The sequence below is a fragment of the Pelophylax lessonae genome (genome assembly GCF_965119305.1).
Source record: "Pelophylax lessonae genome assembly, chromosome: 1".
In the NCBI taxonomy this organism is placed as follows: domain Eukaryota; kingdom Metazoa; phylum Chordata; class Amphibia; order Anura; family Ranidae; genus Pelophylax; species Pelophylax lessonae.
Genome location: NC_138768.1, coordinates 117568777 through 117587225, shown reverse-complemented (window position 1 = coordinate 117587225; position 18449 = coordinate 117568777). Strand labels below are relative to the sequence as shown.

General features: G+C 46.6%; 1 protein-coding gene across 1 annotated transcript in view; it reads right to left on the bottom strand.

Moving 5' to 3' along the window:
• Positions 1-325: 325 nt before the first annotated feature.
• CENPK (centromere protein K) overlaps positions 326-18449 on the bottom strand; it is a 153125-nt gene continuing 135001 nt past the window's right edge. The window contains exon 11 of the mRNA XM_082269108.1: positions 326-581. Coding sequence (XP_082125234.1) covers positions 423-581 — 159 coding nt within the window. The 3' untranslated portion in view covers positions 326-422. The remainder of the gene's footprint in view (positions 582-18449) is intronic.

Sequence of the window (18449 nt, the reverse complement as noted above, 5' to 3'; positions counted from 1 at the left end):
TTCCAGGTTTCAGAGATGTTATGAAAAATGTAAGTGATAGGACTCTTGATCTTCACATATATCTATCATATAATTCCATGACCCATATTATGATTCTCGGGAAGGAGCCAACCTGAGAAAAAGTGCATGCTGGCTTGTGTGTCATGGTAACATTTCTTTTACTTCCAGCCAAATAATAACAGCAAGTTGTGCTATTTCCATATATCATATTCTTGCTGTTTATTCAGCTGTCTTTCTTATCTGTCCTTCAAAAGATAACGGAAACATTAACCAAAAAAAGAGTAGATTTCTGACAAATTCACTACCGAGCTACTTATTAAAAGGATGACTTGAACTTGTTTTCAGAGGCAGATTAGCCTGGAGCACAAGAATGAGAAGCTGAAGAGAATGGTTTCCATATTGATCAGGCTTGTAAAACAAAGTCATTGGTGGAAGGCTTCTAGACGTATTTTGTTTGGATCTTCAGGATGGCGCGATGTAATTCCATATCGGAGTAACATTTCAATATAAGGTGGCCAAAATTCCTCTTTAACTCTAATGTAAGGATCATGAGGAGAATCCAACGTTTTGCCGATAAGGGCCTGGAAGATAATAAGCAATGAAGGTTTAGGCAAATTAGTAATTAGATATTAAAATAATTTCCCTCTTTCACTATATTGCTTCCCGACCGGGCACTTCTAAAATGATGTCCAAGCAGAAGCCCTTTTGTTCTGGATGGACATCATGTGACTTCCTTCCCAGGCTGCGCTCCAGCGTGATCAGTGAACTGGCCTGCTGCCGATGCCATGTGATCGTAGCAAAACAATGGCATTACTATCTAATATTAGCTTACCTAGTTTTTAGAGTGTGCAATTTATCAAGAGTAACAGAAGACCAACTTTATTTGTGCAGGTTGAACAGGGACAGGGCTTTTTTATTTTAATATAGATAGGTAACAGTTCAGGCAGCTTTGGTCAAAATACTTAGAACTTGAGTCCAACTGTGCTTGTTCATCTTTTACTCAGGTTAAAGCATTATATTCTTAGGCTGGGTTCACACTAGAGCTGCACGATTCTGGATAAAATGAGAATCACAATTTTTTTCCTTAGAATAAAGATCACAATTCTCTCACATTTCTCGGCGTAACATCATCTTTCACATTATACAAAAATATTGGGCTAGCTTTACGGTTTCGTTTTTTTAAAATTCATTATGTGTATATTTTTCCCCAAAGAATTGTGTTTAACCACTTCAGCTCGGGAAAGGTTTTACCTTCTTAATGACAAGGCCATTTTTTGTGCTACGGCACTGCGTTGCTTTAACTGACAATTGCGCGGTCATGCGACGCTGTGCCCAAATAAAATTGATGTCTTTTTTTCCCACAAAAAAGTTTTCTTTTGGTGGTATTTGATCACCTCTGCGGTTTTTATTTTTTGAGCTATAAACAAAAAAAGACTGACAAGTTTGATAAAAAAATATATATACTTTGTACTTTCTGCTATAAAACATTCTCAATAAAAAAATTTAAAAAATAAAATGTTATCAATTTAGGCCAATATGTATTCTGCTACATATTTTTGGTAAAAAAAAAATCCTAATAAGTGTATTTTGATTGGTTTGCGCAAAAATGATAGCGTCTACACACTATGGGATACATTTATGGACTTTTTATTTTTTCTATTGTTTTTACTTGTAATGGCGGCGATTAGCGATTTTTAGCAGGACTGCGACATTGCGGCGGACAAATCTGACACTAAAGCCCCGTACACACGTACCGATTGTCGGCCGTAAATATTCGGCCGACGACCGATCGGCCGATTGTAGGCTTGTTAGTATGATGCTTCCAACAGCCGACAGCGCATTTTCGGCCGAACAGAATCTGTCGTGCAGACTTTAAAATTTTTGTTGGCCGTCACCAGAACGGCCGATTGTTCGCCAGTCAGTACAGATTTCGGCCGACAGACAGCAGATTAGCAAGACTGGGCATGTTTAGAAAAGAAAAAAGACAAGGAAAGTTAACCATCACATGACATCACTTCTGCAGTCGGCTGTTGTTGGCCGACAAAATTCGTGTGCAGTCTTTTGCAGTTTTCAACAGACACGACAGCCCTGGACAAAAGACGGCCGATCGTTCGGCCGACGATTGGTACGTGTGTACGAGGCTTAAGTTACACTTTTTAGGGACCAGTGACACCAATGCAGTGATCAGTGCTAAAAAAAAATGCACTGTTACTGTATAAATGACATCGGCAGGGAAGAGGTTAACACCAGGGGTGATCAAGGGTTACGTGTTCTCCTAGGGAATGCTTTCCAACTGTGTGGGGGATGGATGTGCTAGAGGAAAAGAGAGATCTAAGCTGAAACACAAAATCTCTCTCTGCCTGTTCTGTCATTCCCCTGCACGATCGCGGGTGGCTGGCATTGGCTTCCGCTGTGTGTGATCACACAGAACAAAACCCCTGCACAAAATCACGTACTTAGACGTGATTTTGCGCAGCCGGGCCGCCCTGCCGCAGTATACATGCAGTGGGCGGTCCGGAAGTGGTTAAAAGACCGCTGCACAAATACAGAGTGACATATAATATTGCAACGACCGCCATTTTATTCTCTAGTATAGTGTCTCTGCTAAAAGAAATATATATATATATATATATATATATATATATATATATATATATATATATATTTATACATAGTATCTCACAAAAGTGAGTACACCCTTCACATTTTTGTGTATATTTTATTATATCTTTTCATGTGACAACATTGAAGAAATTACACATTGCTACAATGTAAAGTAGTGAGTGTACAGCTTGTAGAACAGTGTACATTTGCAGTCCCCTCAAAATAACTCAATACACAGCCAATAATGTCTAAACCGCTGGCAACAAAAGTAAGTACACCCCTAAGTGGAAATGTCCAAATTGGGCCCAATTAGCCATTTCCCCTCTCCGATGTCATGTGACTCGTTAGTGTTACAAGGTCTAAAGTGTGAATGGGGAGCAGGTGTGTTAAATTTGGTGTCATCACTCTCACTTTCTCATACTGGTCACTGGAAGTTCAACATGGCACCTCATGGCAAAGAACTCAGAGGATCTGAAAAAACGAATTTGCTGCTCTACATAAAGATGGCCTAGGCTATAAGAAGATTGCCAAGACCCTGAAACTGAGCTGTAGCACAGTGGCCAAGACTATACAGAGGTTTAACAGGACAGGTTCCACTCAGAACAGGCCTCTCCATGGTCGACCAAAGAAGTTGAGTGCATGTGCAAAGCGTCATATCCAGAGGTTGTCTTTGGGAAATAGATGTATGAGTGCTGCCAGCATTGCTGCAGAGGTTGAAGGGCAGGGGGGGTCAGCCTGTCAGTGCTCAGACACTGCATCAAATTGGTCTGCATGGCTGTTCCCCCAAAAGGAAGCCTGGTGAAGACAAGCAAACTAAGGACATGGATTACTGGAACCATGTCCTGTGGTCTGATGAGACCAAGATAAATTTATTTGGTTCAGATTGTGTCAGGCGTGTGTGGCGGCAAACAGGTGAGGAGTAAAAAGACAAGTGTGTAAACACAGTATCTCACAAAAGTGAGTACACCCTTCACATTTTTCTACTTTTTTTATTATATCTTTTCATGTGACAACACTGAAGAGATGACACTTTGCTACAATGAAAAGTAGTGAGTGTACAGCTTGTAGAACAGTGTACATTTTCTGTCCCCCTCAAAATAACTCAACACACAGCCATTAATGTTTAAACCGCTGGGAACAAAAGTGAGTACACCCCTAAGTGGAAATGTCCAAACTGGGCCCAAAGTGTCAATATTTTGTGTGCCACCATTATTTTCCAGCACTGCCTTAACCCTGTTGGGCATGGAGGTCACCAGAGCTTCAAAGGTTGCCACTCCTCCATGACAACATCACAGAGCTGGTGGATGTGAGAGACCTTCCCCTCCTCCACCTTCAATTTGAGGACACCCCACAAATGCTCAATAGGGTGTAGGTCTGGAGATATGCTTGGCCAGTCAATCACCTTTACCCTCAGCTTCTTTAGCAAGGGATTTGTCATTCTAGAGATGTGTTTGGGGTCGTTATCATGTTGGAATACTGCTCTACAGCCCAGTCTCCGAAGAGAGGGGATCATGCTCTGCTTCAGTATGTCACAGTACATGCTGGCATTCATGGTTCCCCCAATGAACTGTAGCTCCCATGTGCCAGCAGCACTCATGCAGCCCCAGACCATGACACTCCCACCAGCATGCTTGACTGTAGTCACTCCTCACCTGGTTGCCGTCACACACACTTGACACCATCTGAACCAAATAAGTTTATCTTGGGATCATCAGACCACAGGACATGGTTCCAGTATAACATGTCCTTAGTCTGCTTGTTGTATTCAGCCAACTGTTTGCGGGCTTTCTTGTGCATCATCTTTAGTTCCTTCTGGGACAGCCATGCAGACCAATTTAATGCAGTGTGCAGCGTACGGTCTGAGCACGGACAGGCTGACCCCCCCACCCCTTCAACCTTTGCAGCAATGCTGGCAGCACCCATACGTCTATTTCACAAAGACAACCTCTGGATATGACGTGGAGCACGTGCGCTCAACTTCTTCGGTTGACCATGGCGAGGCCTGTTCTGTGTGGAACCTGTCCTGTTAAACCGCTGTATGGTCTTGGCCACCGTGCTGCAGCTCAGTTTCAGGGTCTTTACAATCTTCTTATAGCCTAGGCCATCTTTAAGTAGAGCAACAATTCTTTTTTTCAGATCTTCAGAGAGTTCTTTGCCATGAGGTGCCATGTTGAACTTTCAGTGACCAGTATGAGAGAGTGAGAGCGATAACACCAAATTTACCACACCCGATCCCCATTCACACCTGAGACCTTGTAACACTAATGAGTCACATGACACTGGGGAGGGAAAATGGCCAAATGGGCCCAATTCGGACATTTTCACTTAGGGGGTGTACTCACTTTTGTTGCCAGCAGTTTAGACATTAATGGCTGTGTGTTGAGTTATTTTGAGGGGACTGAAAATTTACACTGAAATACAAGCTGTACACTCACTACTTTACAGTACTAGTTTTTGTAGCAAAGTGTCATTTATTCAGTGTTGTCACATTAAAAAATATAAAATATTTACAAAAATGTAAGGGGCATGCTCACTTTTGTGAGATACTGTATAATGTTTGGAGGTTCCAAGTAATTTTCTAGCAAAAAATACTGATTTTACCTTGTAAGCAACAAGTGTCAGAAAAGGGCTTAGGTCCCTTTCACACATGCTGTCTGTTTATCCATTTTTCATCCATCCGATGACGGATGAAAAAAATTGGATTTTTGACTTACCGTAAAATCCATTTCTCTGATGTTCATTTACAGACACAGCTCCTGATCTTCATAACCTTTGCATTACACTGTCCTCTACAGGAGTAGGACAATAGGCAGAAAAATAATCTGGCTACACCTATGGGCAGTCCGAGGGGGGGAATATAGGATCAAGTCCTCCAAACAGCAGCCTGCAAAACCTTGCAGCCAAAAGAAGCATCCGCAGATGCCAACACATCCACTTTATAGAACTTTGTGAAAGTGTGCACTGACGACCAGGTAGCCGCCTTGCAAACCTGCGTCACTGATGCCTGAAGGCCCAGAAGGAACTAAGCGCCCAAGTAGAATGTGCCTTGACAGGGAAAGGAGGAACCTGACCCTTGATGGAATAGGCCTAAATCACCGTCTGTCTGATCCATCTGGAAAGGGTTGCGCAGGAAGCAGACAACCCTTTCCTAGGCCCATCAGCGAGCACAAATAGTAAATCTGACTTCCTAAAAGACTCCGTAGCTGTCAGGTACACCCTAATTGCCTGGACCACATCCAAGGCATGCAAGGCAATTTTCTTTGGATGTTTCGGCCTGGGACACAGGGAAGGCAACACGTCTTCATTCAAATGAAAATCAGAGACAACCTTTGGGAGGAAAGATGGATAGGGTTTAAGAACCACCTTATCTCTGTGAATCACCAAGTAAGGTGCACGACAGGATATGTCGCCAATTCAGACACCCTGAGTGCACGGGTGATAGCCATCAAAAAAGCCACTTTCTGAGACAGCGTAAGCAAGGGAATCTCCCAAAGTTTCTCAAAGGGAGGCTTCTGGAGGACCGAAAGCACCAAATTGAGGTCCCACAACGCAACGGAGCCCACACTGGAGGAACCAAATGTCGGATACCCTGAAGAAAGGTACGCACCAGGGAGTGTGTGGCCAAGAGTCATTGGAAGAACTCAAGGCCAATTTCTGTTTAACCCCCTTTGGAAGTAAGGTCAAGATCCGAGCCACCGAGAAGGAATGAGGATGAACCTCAAGAGACTCACACCACGCAATGTACGTCTTCCACATATGATGATAGATCCTCCTAGAAGTATATTTCCTAGCTTTTAACAGCATTGGAATCACTGACTCAGATAAACCTCTATCCATCAGCACCTGGCGTTCAACAGCCAAGACGTCAAAGCCCGCGACTGTAAAGCATGATGGAAGATTGGTCCTCAGGACAGCAGATCCTCCCTGAGAGGAAGTTTCAAAGAAATGTCAGCGAGCAGTCGCACCAGAGCTGCGTATCAAGCTCGGCGAGGCCATTCTGGATCCACTATGATGACCGGAATCCCTTCTGCCTCGATCCTGCGTAGAAGTCTTGGCAGAAGTTTGAGAGGAGGGAAGACGTAAATCAGACGATACTGACCCCACGGGGCCACCAGCGCGTCAGGATCCCGTGATTGACTTACAAACCTCTGCACCTTTCTGTTGAGCCGAGTCACCAATAGATTTACCTCGGGGATTCCAAAGAAACCACTGATGAAACACACCTCCAGATGAAGGGACCACTCCCCTTGGTTAAATGCCTGCTGACTGAGGTAATCCGCCTGCCAGTTTTCCATCCCGGGAATGTGTACCGCGGAGAGGGCTGGAACGAACCGTTCTGCCCACCTGCCAGCTACCTTCAGAGCCACCAGGAAACTTCTTGTGCCCCCTTGGTGATTGACACAAGCCACTGCCGTAGCATTGTCCGATTGAAAGCGCACTGGACATACCTGAAGACGATTCGTCCAATAGTCCAGGCATAGTCTGATCACTCGGAGTTCCAAGACATTGATCGGTAGTCTAGACTCTCCCAGTGTCCAGATCCCCTGAGCAGAATTTTTGCAGAGGACACCTCCCCAGCTGGATAGGCTGGCATCCGTGGTGACCACTGTCCAATACAAGGGACAGTGGTCACCACAAGGGGAGAAAGGATTTGCCCAGCCGAAGCGCCGGAGAACGAAGCCACCACATAAGGGACTCCTTCGTTCCCCGGCTCAGCCGGATCTGATTGTCCAGAGACTGCGGAGTCTTGTCCCATTTGGCCAGAATATTCCATTACAGGGACCTGTGTGGAACTGTGCAAACGGAACCGCCACGAAGGTAGACACCATCAGGCCAAACACCCGCATGCAAGTCCGGAGAGATGACCATCTGCTGGACAGCAGGAGAGGAATTGCAGCCTGCAACTTCTGGAGTTTGTCCAGAGGAAGGAGCACTCTGGCTAAGGCAGACCCAGATAGTCCAGCTTTGTGGATGGAACCAGAACAGACTTCTAAAAATTTAGAACCCAGCCGAACACCCTCAGAGTTCGTATGACGATTTCCAGGTTTTCTACCAGAGCAGTAGGGGACTCCGCTCGCAGAAATTGGTCGTCCAAATAGCCAAATACCACAATCCCCCATTGCTGTAACAATGCTAGCACTGGGGCGAACACTTTTGTGAAGACCCGAGGAGCAGAGGCGAGACCAAAGGGTAACGCCACAAACTGATAATGCTCCTCTCCCACGGAAAAGCGGAGGAAGCCCTGGTTACCAGCACATATTGGAATGTGAAGGTAAGCATCCTTGATGTCGATAGAGGCAAGGAAATCCCCCTGATGCAGGGATGCCACCACCGTGCGAATGGACTCTATCCTGAACTTCTGCCCCCGCCAAAGCAGTTCAGCGCCTTGAGATCCAGAATTGGGCGCACCTTGCCTTCCTTACTGGGAACTGTAAACAGGTTTGAGTAAAAACCCTGAAAATGTTCCGAAATCGGAACTGAGACAATCACCCCTTGAAGCAACAGGTCTTGTGCTGCCCAAAACAGACCCTGTAAACAGTCCGGGGACAGGTGCAAGTTGGAAGGAAAGAACCTTGCAAGGGGACAAGAGTGAAACTCGATCTTGTAGCCGGATCGAATGACTTAGTGGACCCACTTGTCTTGTACTAGGGAAGTCCATGGGTCCGGAAACCAACAAAGACGTTCTCCCACCCAGATACGGGTGAGGGCGCACCTTCATGCTGAAGGAGCCTTGTCCACGGGTCTTGGAGAAGTCCACTCTTGGCTTGCCAGACCAGGTTCGTTTGGATCCTCCAGAGGAGGCCCTGAAAGGCTTCAAACCCTTGTCAGTAAACCCTGAGGGATGAAAAAACTTCTTATGAGCAGAAAAGGAGGGCCCACATCTATGACTAGGTTCCTTGCCCTTAGTTGCCTGTGGAAGAAAAGTACTCTTTTGTGAGACCTTTAATGATATCATCCAGGGTAGCCCAAAACAGGTGATCCCCTTGAAAGGGGAGATCAGTGAAGGCCTTTTAAGAAGTCTGGTCCGCAGTACAGCATTTAAGCCAAAAGGCATGTTAAAGGACTGCTGGCGAAACAGAGCCGAGCCACTAGGGGAGATCCATTTCAAGAGGCATCACAGATAAACTGCAGCCCCTGGACCAGCTGGCCTGCCAGTTCAGCAAAGGCAGGGGGGAGCTGTTCTCCCCCCAGGTCACGGCATAAAAGCTTAACCCACTCAGTCAGAGTTTGTGACACCAAGGCAATGGTGAATACCAGCCTCAGTGCCGAACCAGCCAGAGTGTACAAAATGCGGGCCTTAGCCTCCACCTTCCTGTCAGCCGGATCCTTAAAGGCCGGGGACTCTTCAACAGGAATCATGGTTGCCCTGTTCAAGCTGGAAACCAGAGGGTCCACCACCGGTGGAACAATCCACTTCCTAATAAGGGACTCCTCATAGGGGTAAAGCCTAGTAAACCGCTTAGGGACCCCAAGGGGACGCTTTGGTCATCCCCACTCTTTAGCGACAGTTCTGTCAAAATGGGCGGGGAAAGGAAACGCCTTTGCCGCTCTGGAGGCTTGTGAGGGCCAAAGGGAACCTGCACCCTCTATCTTCAAGGTCTCACACACAGATACAATCAGTGCTTCCACTAGCGCCTTTTATTGTGCAGTTTCAGATGTGGAGGAATCATCAACACTATCTGAGGATTCAGGAAGCGTGGTCGCAGACACAGCAGGGTGGCCCACGTTTGCGGTGGTTGAATCAGATTAAGGATCTGATGAGACAGATGAGGCAGGGGAAGGTGGGGGGCACTTATTGCTAGCCCGTCGCACGAAAACCACCTCCACCTGGGACACAAAGAACTCCAGGGCCACCCCCAGTGCATCGATGGATGATTAGGACCCAGAGGGTGCCTCAGTGAGGGGATCAGGTGGGGAGATGTGTTCCAAAGACTCCATGAGTCACCAAGGGGACCCCACAAAAAGTGTAAAACACTGCAAATGGACCACCCCAAACATGCTGGCAGCACAACCTGGTCATCAGGCACAAAGCGATAGCAGAAAGAGAGAACCCCACCAGACTCGCCACCCAGCAGAAACAGGCACCTGCAGCCACCAGGATAATCTGTACTACACGTGCAGCAATCAGGAAGTGAAAACATCCAGGAGTCAGCACCAGGGGATGAGGAGGGGCTCCCACCACTGAAATCGCCGCCCGCAGGGCTCCACTGTCATGGTTGCCACTATTTTCAATGGCAAACCACTGCAAAATGGAAGCCGGACTACACAAACATGGCCGCCGTGTATAGAAACACACAGGCTACAGCAAAATGGCAGCCCCACGAGGCTTTCAGGGACCCAAGAGGGATCCCTAGGCCTCAGGGACAGGCCCAGGCAGGAGCCACCACTAGGTACAACCCCCCTCCCCCGCGCGCGCATAGTCGATCATCCAGTCGCCGGTGGCGCATCCCCCAAGCCCCCATCGCTAGCATAGCACCATGCCCCCACTCCAGGAGGTGGACCAGACCACCCACACAGCCCCAGCATAAGTGGAGGGGTAGCATGGGGGACAGAGGAAAGGGGGGTTCCTGACGGGAAGGAATGGAACCCGGGGGTCCGTACGTCTCAAGGAGGGGCCCACGTCCACCCCAAAACCCTCCAGGGAGAGAGGGGGGGGGACAGCAACTCACCATACCAGGAACCAGGCAGGCATCGCTCCAGACAGAATACCTCGCCATTGAGGCAGAGACCCAGTTGCATGCGTCCTCGCAAGGTGTTTAACTCGCAGGCCAGCCCCCGTCCAGTGGGACTATGTCGTGGCCGACCTAGCGCGGAGCTGAGGTCTGCCCGTGCTCACTTGCCAGACTGGGGTGACCACCGGATCTAGATTATCCAGCCCGTCGCCCAGTCCGGCAGTTGATTGTAGATCTCACAGGAAAAAACCAGGAGAAAAAATTTATATTTAAAAGGAAAAATGTTGCCAGGACCAGATATTTCAGCAATGGAACTAGGTCCTTACTCCTGACTAGGCAGAAAAAAACCTATAGCAGAGAGTAGACTCCTTGGGACTGCCCATAGGTGTAGCCAGCTTCTTTTCTGCCTAGTGTCCTACTCCTGTAGGGGGCAGTATAACTGAATGGTTATAAAGATCAGGAGCTGTGTCCGGCAATGAACGAAAGAGAAAAGGGATTTTTGTACTTTACCGTAAAATCCATTTCTCTGAGTTGATCGACAGACATAGCGTTCCAGAGATCATAACTACTGCCTCCTCCGGGAGTAGGACTAGGCAGAACAAAAAACACCTGGCTACGCCCATGGGCCATCCTTAATTGGTATATAACCCCCCTCTCTGCTCTAGGTAATCCGTTTAGTAGCAAGCAGTATTAGAAGTATCAAAACTCCTTAGAGGGGTGGGTGCTGTGTCCGTCGATTAACTCAGAGAAATGTATTTTACGGTAAGTACAAAAACCCCATTTCTCCATAGATCATAACTACTGGGACGTTCAAAAGCAGTGCCAAAAGGAAAATGAGGAGTAGGGAAAATAGCCCAAGGCCAAACATAAGAGCCCTAACCAGGACACAAGAACCTTAACTGGGTTCTCACAGGAGCCTCATCTGAAAAATCAAAATGTGAAGAAAAACACCACTCAAGAGGGAACAGCCTCTCCTAAACAGCAGCCTACAAAACTTTGCAGCCAAAAGCAGCATACGCAGATGCCAAAGTATCTACTTTGTAGAATTTTGTGAACGTATGCAACGACGACCAAGTGGCTGCCTTGTAAACTTGCAATATTGATGCTTGATGATGGAAGGCCCAACAAGTACTCAGCGCCCGAGTAGAATGCACCGTGAAAGGGAAAGGAGGAACCTGACCTTTAATAGAATAGGCCTGAGTTACCGACTGTCTGATTTATCTGGAGATGATAGCCGAAGAAGCAGCCAACCCTTTTCTTGGTCCGTCTGTAAGCACAAAAAGTGAGTCTGACCTCCGAAAGGACTCCGTAGCTGCCAGATACACCCGAATCGCAGGAACCACATCCAAGTTATGCAAAGCAAATTCATTGGGATGAGCCGGCTTGGGACACAAGGAAGGCAACAAAATATCCTCATTCAAATGCAAGTCAGAGACAACTTTGGGCAGAAATGATGTACAGAGACGAAGAACAACTTTATCCGTATGGACCACCAAATAGGGACTCCGACAGGTTAATGTCGCCAATTCCGATGCCTTGCGGGCCCAGGTAATAGCCACCAAGAAAGCCACCTTCTGGGAAAACGTAAGCAAGGGAATCCCCCGAATATTCTCAAATGGAGGTTTCCTGAAGTTTTTCCAGAGAAAGGACCACCCTGGTCAGAATTAGAATCAGACCCTGGTAAATCAATTCCCTGGACAGGGATAGGGGGGAATGTACCTTAACCTTTGAAAAAATTAAATCCGCACAAGGAGACTCAGGACCAACAAAAACCTGAAAAGGACAAACTTTGCCCCCCTTTTTTGGTACCCCCAAAATAAACATTTCTTGGATCCTCTGGACGATCACGAAGTAGGACCACAGGGCCGGAAACCAGTAAAGATGTCCCCCCACCCCGATAATGGGTGAGGGCAAACCTTCAGGGTAAAGGGGTCTTGTCTGCAGGTTCGGAGAAGCTAGCTCTAGGCTCAGCAGACCAAGGTTGCTTGGAACCTACCGGGGAAGATTTGAAAGACCTATTTCCCTTATTCTCTGTCCCCGAAGCATGCACATTTCTATGGGCTGAGAAGGAGGGCCCCCGTCTATGACGATGCTCATTCCCTTTCCTGGATTGTGGCAGGAAGGTACTCTTCCCTCCCGTGATACTCTTAATGATATCAACCAGGGTAGCCCCAAACAGGTGAGTGCCTTGAAAGGCCAGATCAATGAGAGCTTTCTTGGAGGCTTGGTCTGCGGACCAATTCTTAAGTCATAGCACGCACCTAATTACCACCACTGAAACAGAAAGTTTGGACAGCACAGGAGCTGTTTCGAAAGCTGTTTCACAAATAAACTGCAGTCCATGAACCAACTGCTCCGCTAAATCAACATAAGCAGCGGGAACCCGCTCATTAGCCAGACCCTGGCGCAAAAGCTTAGTCCATTCAGTTAGGGTATGAGACACCATGGCTGAGGCATAGGCTGGCCGCAATGCCAAACCAGCTATAGTAAACATCCGCTTTCCTGTCAACCAGGTCCATAAAGAACGGGGATTCCTCTACTGGGATCATGGTTGCTTTATTCAACCATGGAAACAAGAGGGACCACCACTGGTAGACTAGTCCACTTTTTTAAAAGTGGCTTTTCAAAAGGGTAACATACAGAAAAACGTTTGGGGACTACAAAGGACAACTTTGGTTGTTCCCATTCTTTACAGGAAAACCTGTCAAAAAAGGGCACATAACGGAGCATCTTTGGAGTGCGAGGTGACTTGTGCGTACCAAACGACACAGCCACGCCTGTGGCTACATCAGCCGCATCCTCCATCACACACACTGCAGTGATAAGTGCGTCTACCAGCGCTTTTTCATTTGCTGCTGCAACCATTGAGGAATCATCCTCACTACCGGATGGATCAGGGAGGAGTGGGATATAAAATCCCCCTGGACGGGTCGCGTCCATGGCGGCATCAGGCTTAGAATCAGATGAGACCGACTGAGCAGGGAAAGGCGGAGGACGCTTCCTCCTGAGCCTTTGCCCACATGCCACTTTCACCCGGGACACTAAGGACTGCCTTCAGTGCAACCATGGGAAGCTGGGATTCCGAGGGACCTGCCACCTCCATGAGGGGGTCAGTCAGGAAGATGTGACAATGAGGTTCCATAAGGAAAGGAAGACCTTGCAGTACAAAAACAATCATGTGGCACCACTAAAGGATCCCCCCAAAGCTAAGGGTACCTATCAGCAGAGAGAGAGATAAGAGTGACCCCCAAGGACTCACCCTACCGACCGGAGGAGCACCAGAAATTCTGACCCAGCAACACAATGGACGCCATCCCTTTTCATATGTCCCAGGCACAGGAAGAGGAAACTAAATAGGATGAGGAGCTTCGGCATCCCCACGAGGCTTCGGTCGTCTACAGCGTCTTTCGGACCAAGGGAAAATGGCCGCTGTGACATCATCGAGCTACAAAAATATGGCCACCGGTCAGAGAACAGCCAAACCAAGGGAAAATGGCCTCCATGACATCATCGGACTTCTATAATATAACCGCCCCCTTAAGGTACACAAGTTAGGGGGAGACTCCGCTGTGCACTCTGCACCGGTCTCTGCAATGTGACCCCCCTGCACTACACCCACACTGTAACCAGTTAGGGCATACACCTAGGGGTTTCCTACACTGGGATCCCTCCAGACTACCAGGGCAGGACACACACTCTCCCAGGGGTCTCCGCTGCGTCCTGTGCCCTGGGACCCCCACCAGACAGGGGGGAAGGGGAGTGGGGTAAGCCCAGCTCAACGAGGAATTTCCTTGGAAAAACGGATGTAAATGGATGATCCTCCATTTATATCAGTTTACATCCGCATCAGTCATCATTCGTTTTTTTCAACTGATCAAAGCTCTACTTCTTCCCACCAGACTCCAGATCCGTACAGGGGGGAAGGGGAGTGGGGTAAGCCCAGCTCAACGAGGAATTTCAGGATGGGAGGGGGGAACCTCCAGGCAGATCCGATTGTACCTGGAGGTTACCCGCTCCCACCCCAAAAAAAAAAAACGCCAAAAGCTGGGGGGGACTGTACTTACCCTTTTATGGTGTGGTTAATGCTCCAGACACCTCGCCACCAAAGCGTGAGAGCTGGCGGCCAAGGGACCACTGCGACTCAGACCCACGCCTGGTCGTATGCAACCCTGCGAGACGTTTAACTTGCAGGCCAGCCTCTGTCCATGAGGTTATGTCGTGACTTACCTAGCGCGTAGCTGCGGTCTGCACACACTTGCTGCCTGGACTGGGGGGACCACTGGATCTAGATTATCCAGTCCGCCGCCCAGCCCGACAGTTGATTGTAGATCTCCCAAGGTAAAAAAACAAAAATGATGCAAGGAAGGAGAAAAAATTGCTAGGACCAAGAGATCCCAGCTGGGAGCCTAGGTCTTTACTCCTGACTAGATAGATTAAAACTGATTACCTAGAGCAGAGAGGATGGCCCATTGGTGTAGCCAGGTGTTTTTTGTTCTGCCTAGTCCTACTCCTGGAGGAGGAAAGATAAACCCAGTAGATATAATCTATGGAGTGCTTTGTTCGTCGATGAACGAAAGAGAAATGAACATCAAAGCATCTCCTTGGAAAAACGGATGTAAATGGATGATCCTCCATTAATATCAGTTTACATCCGCATCAGTCATCATTCGTTTTTTTCAACTGATCAAAGCTCTACTTCTTCCATTAAAAAATGAATCGGATGAAAAACGGATGTAAACTGACAAATGGACAGTTTTTCATCCATTGTTGCATTGGTAGTGGATGTAAAAAAACTGATGAAAACCTGATGAATACTTCATCCATTTTGCTGTGACTGAACTGATGAAATGAATGGTCCGCATGTGTGAAAGGGGCCTTAGTCCTGCAACTTGGGACTGCAAGGTCACATTACAAGTCGTATGCCATGATTTCCAATTAGTGCCATTCATATCTGTGCGACTTCAAAGTAGTCCCTGCAGTACTTTGGTCTGACTTTGATACGTTTTGAGGTCCATAGACCTCAAGATTACACAAGCATTGCTTCAAGTCCAGTCAAAATCACGCAACTTTTAGGTCGCACGAATGTGAAAGGGGCCTTAGTGGTTAAACTGACCCCATTTACAAATTGAATACTTTGTTTATAACTATCTCCCAGCGCTCAAACATTTGCAGAAATGTCTTTTTTTTTTCTTGACAGCTGTGAGTGAGCAGAGAACGGCTTCTGCACTGTATGAATGGTGGAAATGCTTGATTATGATTGTGAGGGGGGTTGAATAGAGTTCATGATTTTTTTAACGATTAAGCGTGCAGCTCTTGTTGACACTTAAATCAGATGCAGTTCACAGCAGGGGTCCGGTGCGTCCCTGTTCTCCGTTTTAGGGATGAATCAGGCCCGAATTTTTGCCTGAATTCGGACCTGAAACTGAGCCAAAGACACACAGGACCCCTGCTCAATCTGCTCTGCAGCCGACACAGAGATGTGAGAACCGGCACCATTGAGAGCCAGGCACACTCCCCTGTCATGCCAATTGGATGTGAAGAAAAACCGGCATCCAAATCGCACGAGTGTGAACCCAGCCTCAGGGCCCTTTGGAAGGTGCCTTTTTAGGGTGTTTTTGAAAAACTGCAGCATGCAGGACTTTTCAAAGCACAGTGCACCTACAGCATGAAGAAATTCATAAGATTTAAAGAGGGTCAGCAGCCCATCGTTCACGGGGGCAGGTGACAGGTAGATCATGTCCCTTCCTTGCTGACCCCTGGAACCTGGACAGGAATGGGGGTGACTTTTACTGGAACCAAACTGTATCCTTCTCCTGCAGCAGCTGAAAGCCGGCTTCTCCTCCTCTCCCTCCGAGCGACATTCACCTTCTACAAGAAGAAAATACAGATCGGTTTCTGTAAATGCCGCCCCCACTCCTGTCCAAGTTCCAGGGGTTTACTATGCTTCAGTGTAGCTCTTCCTGTTAATTCATTCTGTGCAGCTGAAACTGCAAACATGGAGATTGAAGACTGTGTTCTCAATCTTCTTTCTCAAAAGTGAGACATCAGGGGTCTGTTTAGAATCCTGATATTTCACAAAAGCCCCCCCCAACAGGGTTGCTCAAAAATTGTAAAAAACTATTTAAAACAATACTGACACTGTTCACTGCCCTATCTACACTAACCTCTACCCTACTGACATGTCTACTGCTGCTCTGCTGACTGACACTGTCCGCTTTTAAGGTAGGCTAAGTTTATATTTTTACAGGGACATTTCTTTTATTATATTTTCCTAAGTAAATTTCTTAAAGATAAAAAAGGGCACCGAATCCCAATTATCTTTGATCTCCTTTATGTTGTTCAGGAAGATCTTCATCACTCAAAAGCTGCCTACCACTGATTTAAAGGGATACATTTTTCATGCATTTTTGTTCCACTTTTTAAAGACCAAAAGCGCATTAAAAACTGATCAGTGTGAAAGGGCCTTTTTGGCTTACTTAATTTAACAGTGCATGGTGGTACAAACTGAATGGTGAAGTAACCATTACTATTACAGGTAGCATTACTGGCTTATAGGAATATACAAGAGGTTAAAGTAGGTGGGGCCAGGGATTTGGGGCTGCAGACCTTTCTAAATAGTTGCTTAGCACTGCTGGAGTCTGTCCAATTCTAAAACCCCTTTGCTACCAGGTCCGTTTGATGCAGACTCCTGCCTGTCAGGAGGAAGCATTTAGACGGCTGTACTACCACCTGATTGCTTCCACACACCCCCTGATAACGGCATCCAGGGCCGGGACAAGAGGTGGACAGGAGGGGTGGCTGCCCTGGGGGCAATAGTTTATTGCATGGATAGGGGCTCCCTGACCCTAACCCTAAGGAAAGGGGGGGCGCAGTTTGGCATCTTTGCCCTGGGCGCTGGGTGACCTTGTCCCGGCACTGACGGTATCCACCCCTCCAGGCCTGCTCTCCTCTCCTCCTTGTTGCTGACCCGGAAATCGACGTGTTTGACGTCACTTCCGGGTCCGCCTCTCAGCATCCCTGGCCAAAATGGCTGAGAAAGAATGTATTGCAATGCAAAATCAATGCAATCTGCTTTGCATTACATTAATTTTGGTAACATGATTTAAGAGAACCAGTCACCAAAAAATCATCACATAGGGGAGGGACTTTTTAAGCATGTGTGGAAAAAAAAATGCAAAAATGGCTCTTGCAAGCGAAAGGGTCAAATATATTCTAAACTGTATTTTTCATGTAAATTAAGAACGCTATAACTAAACTAAATAAACATTTTACTGAGATTTGTATACAAATTTTATGCACTTGTGAACCTTTCTCAGATAGCTAAACAAAATAGTAAAACTAAAGACTGGGAGAGAGAAATGGCTATAAATTATAGAACCATAAAAATACTTTCCTTTGGAAGTCATTATTCTATTTGATTGGAGATACTGCGTAAATCAGAAATCTACAATAACAAGTCTCCAATGTATCAATATAAATTGACGTGTCACTCTCTTATCTCAGTCAATGTCACAGTGACCTAAGCTTGTAGCCATTGAGAGGAACCAAATGTTTCACAAAATACAATCACTGTACGATCACTTAAGACAATAGCTTGGAGTCTGGAGGACTATTGCTTGGGAGTAAATGTCTGTATGAAGATGTCATAGTGAATTTGGCAGGAAATAAACAACATTCTTGCATCTTTCTTATCATTAAACTCATTCTGTATAGCTCACCCCACATCTGATAAGCATCTGGATTGCTGGCAAGAAAAAAGTAATATTTTTAAATTTGTCTGTTCATGTCAAATAGAAAAGACAAAAAGAACAAAATTATGTTTAAGGAAGAATTATAGGCAAAACCTTTTTTTCCCCCATTTTGGGTAGAGTAAAAAAGAGGGTTACCTGTCAGGTTTTTTTTCGCCATCAGCATCCCATAAAAATGCATTGAAGGGAGATTTCCCTTCAATTCCTGTCCCATAGCCAAACAGGAAGTAAAAGGAAATCATTTCAAATTAAGGGACTATTTTGAGGACCCCCAGGTCAGCATACCTAGAGTCTCTATTTTCTGGGGACAACGCTGGGGATTTTCCTGTACTTTCACTTTTAATGATAATGGTAAACAGGACAAATAGAGATTGGATCTCCTAAACGAAGGCACAGACAGCAAAAAAAAAAAAAAAAAGCTGAC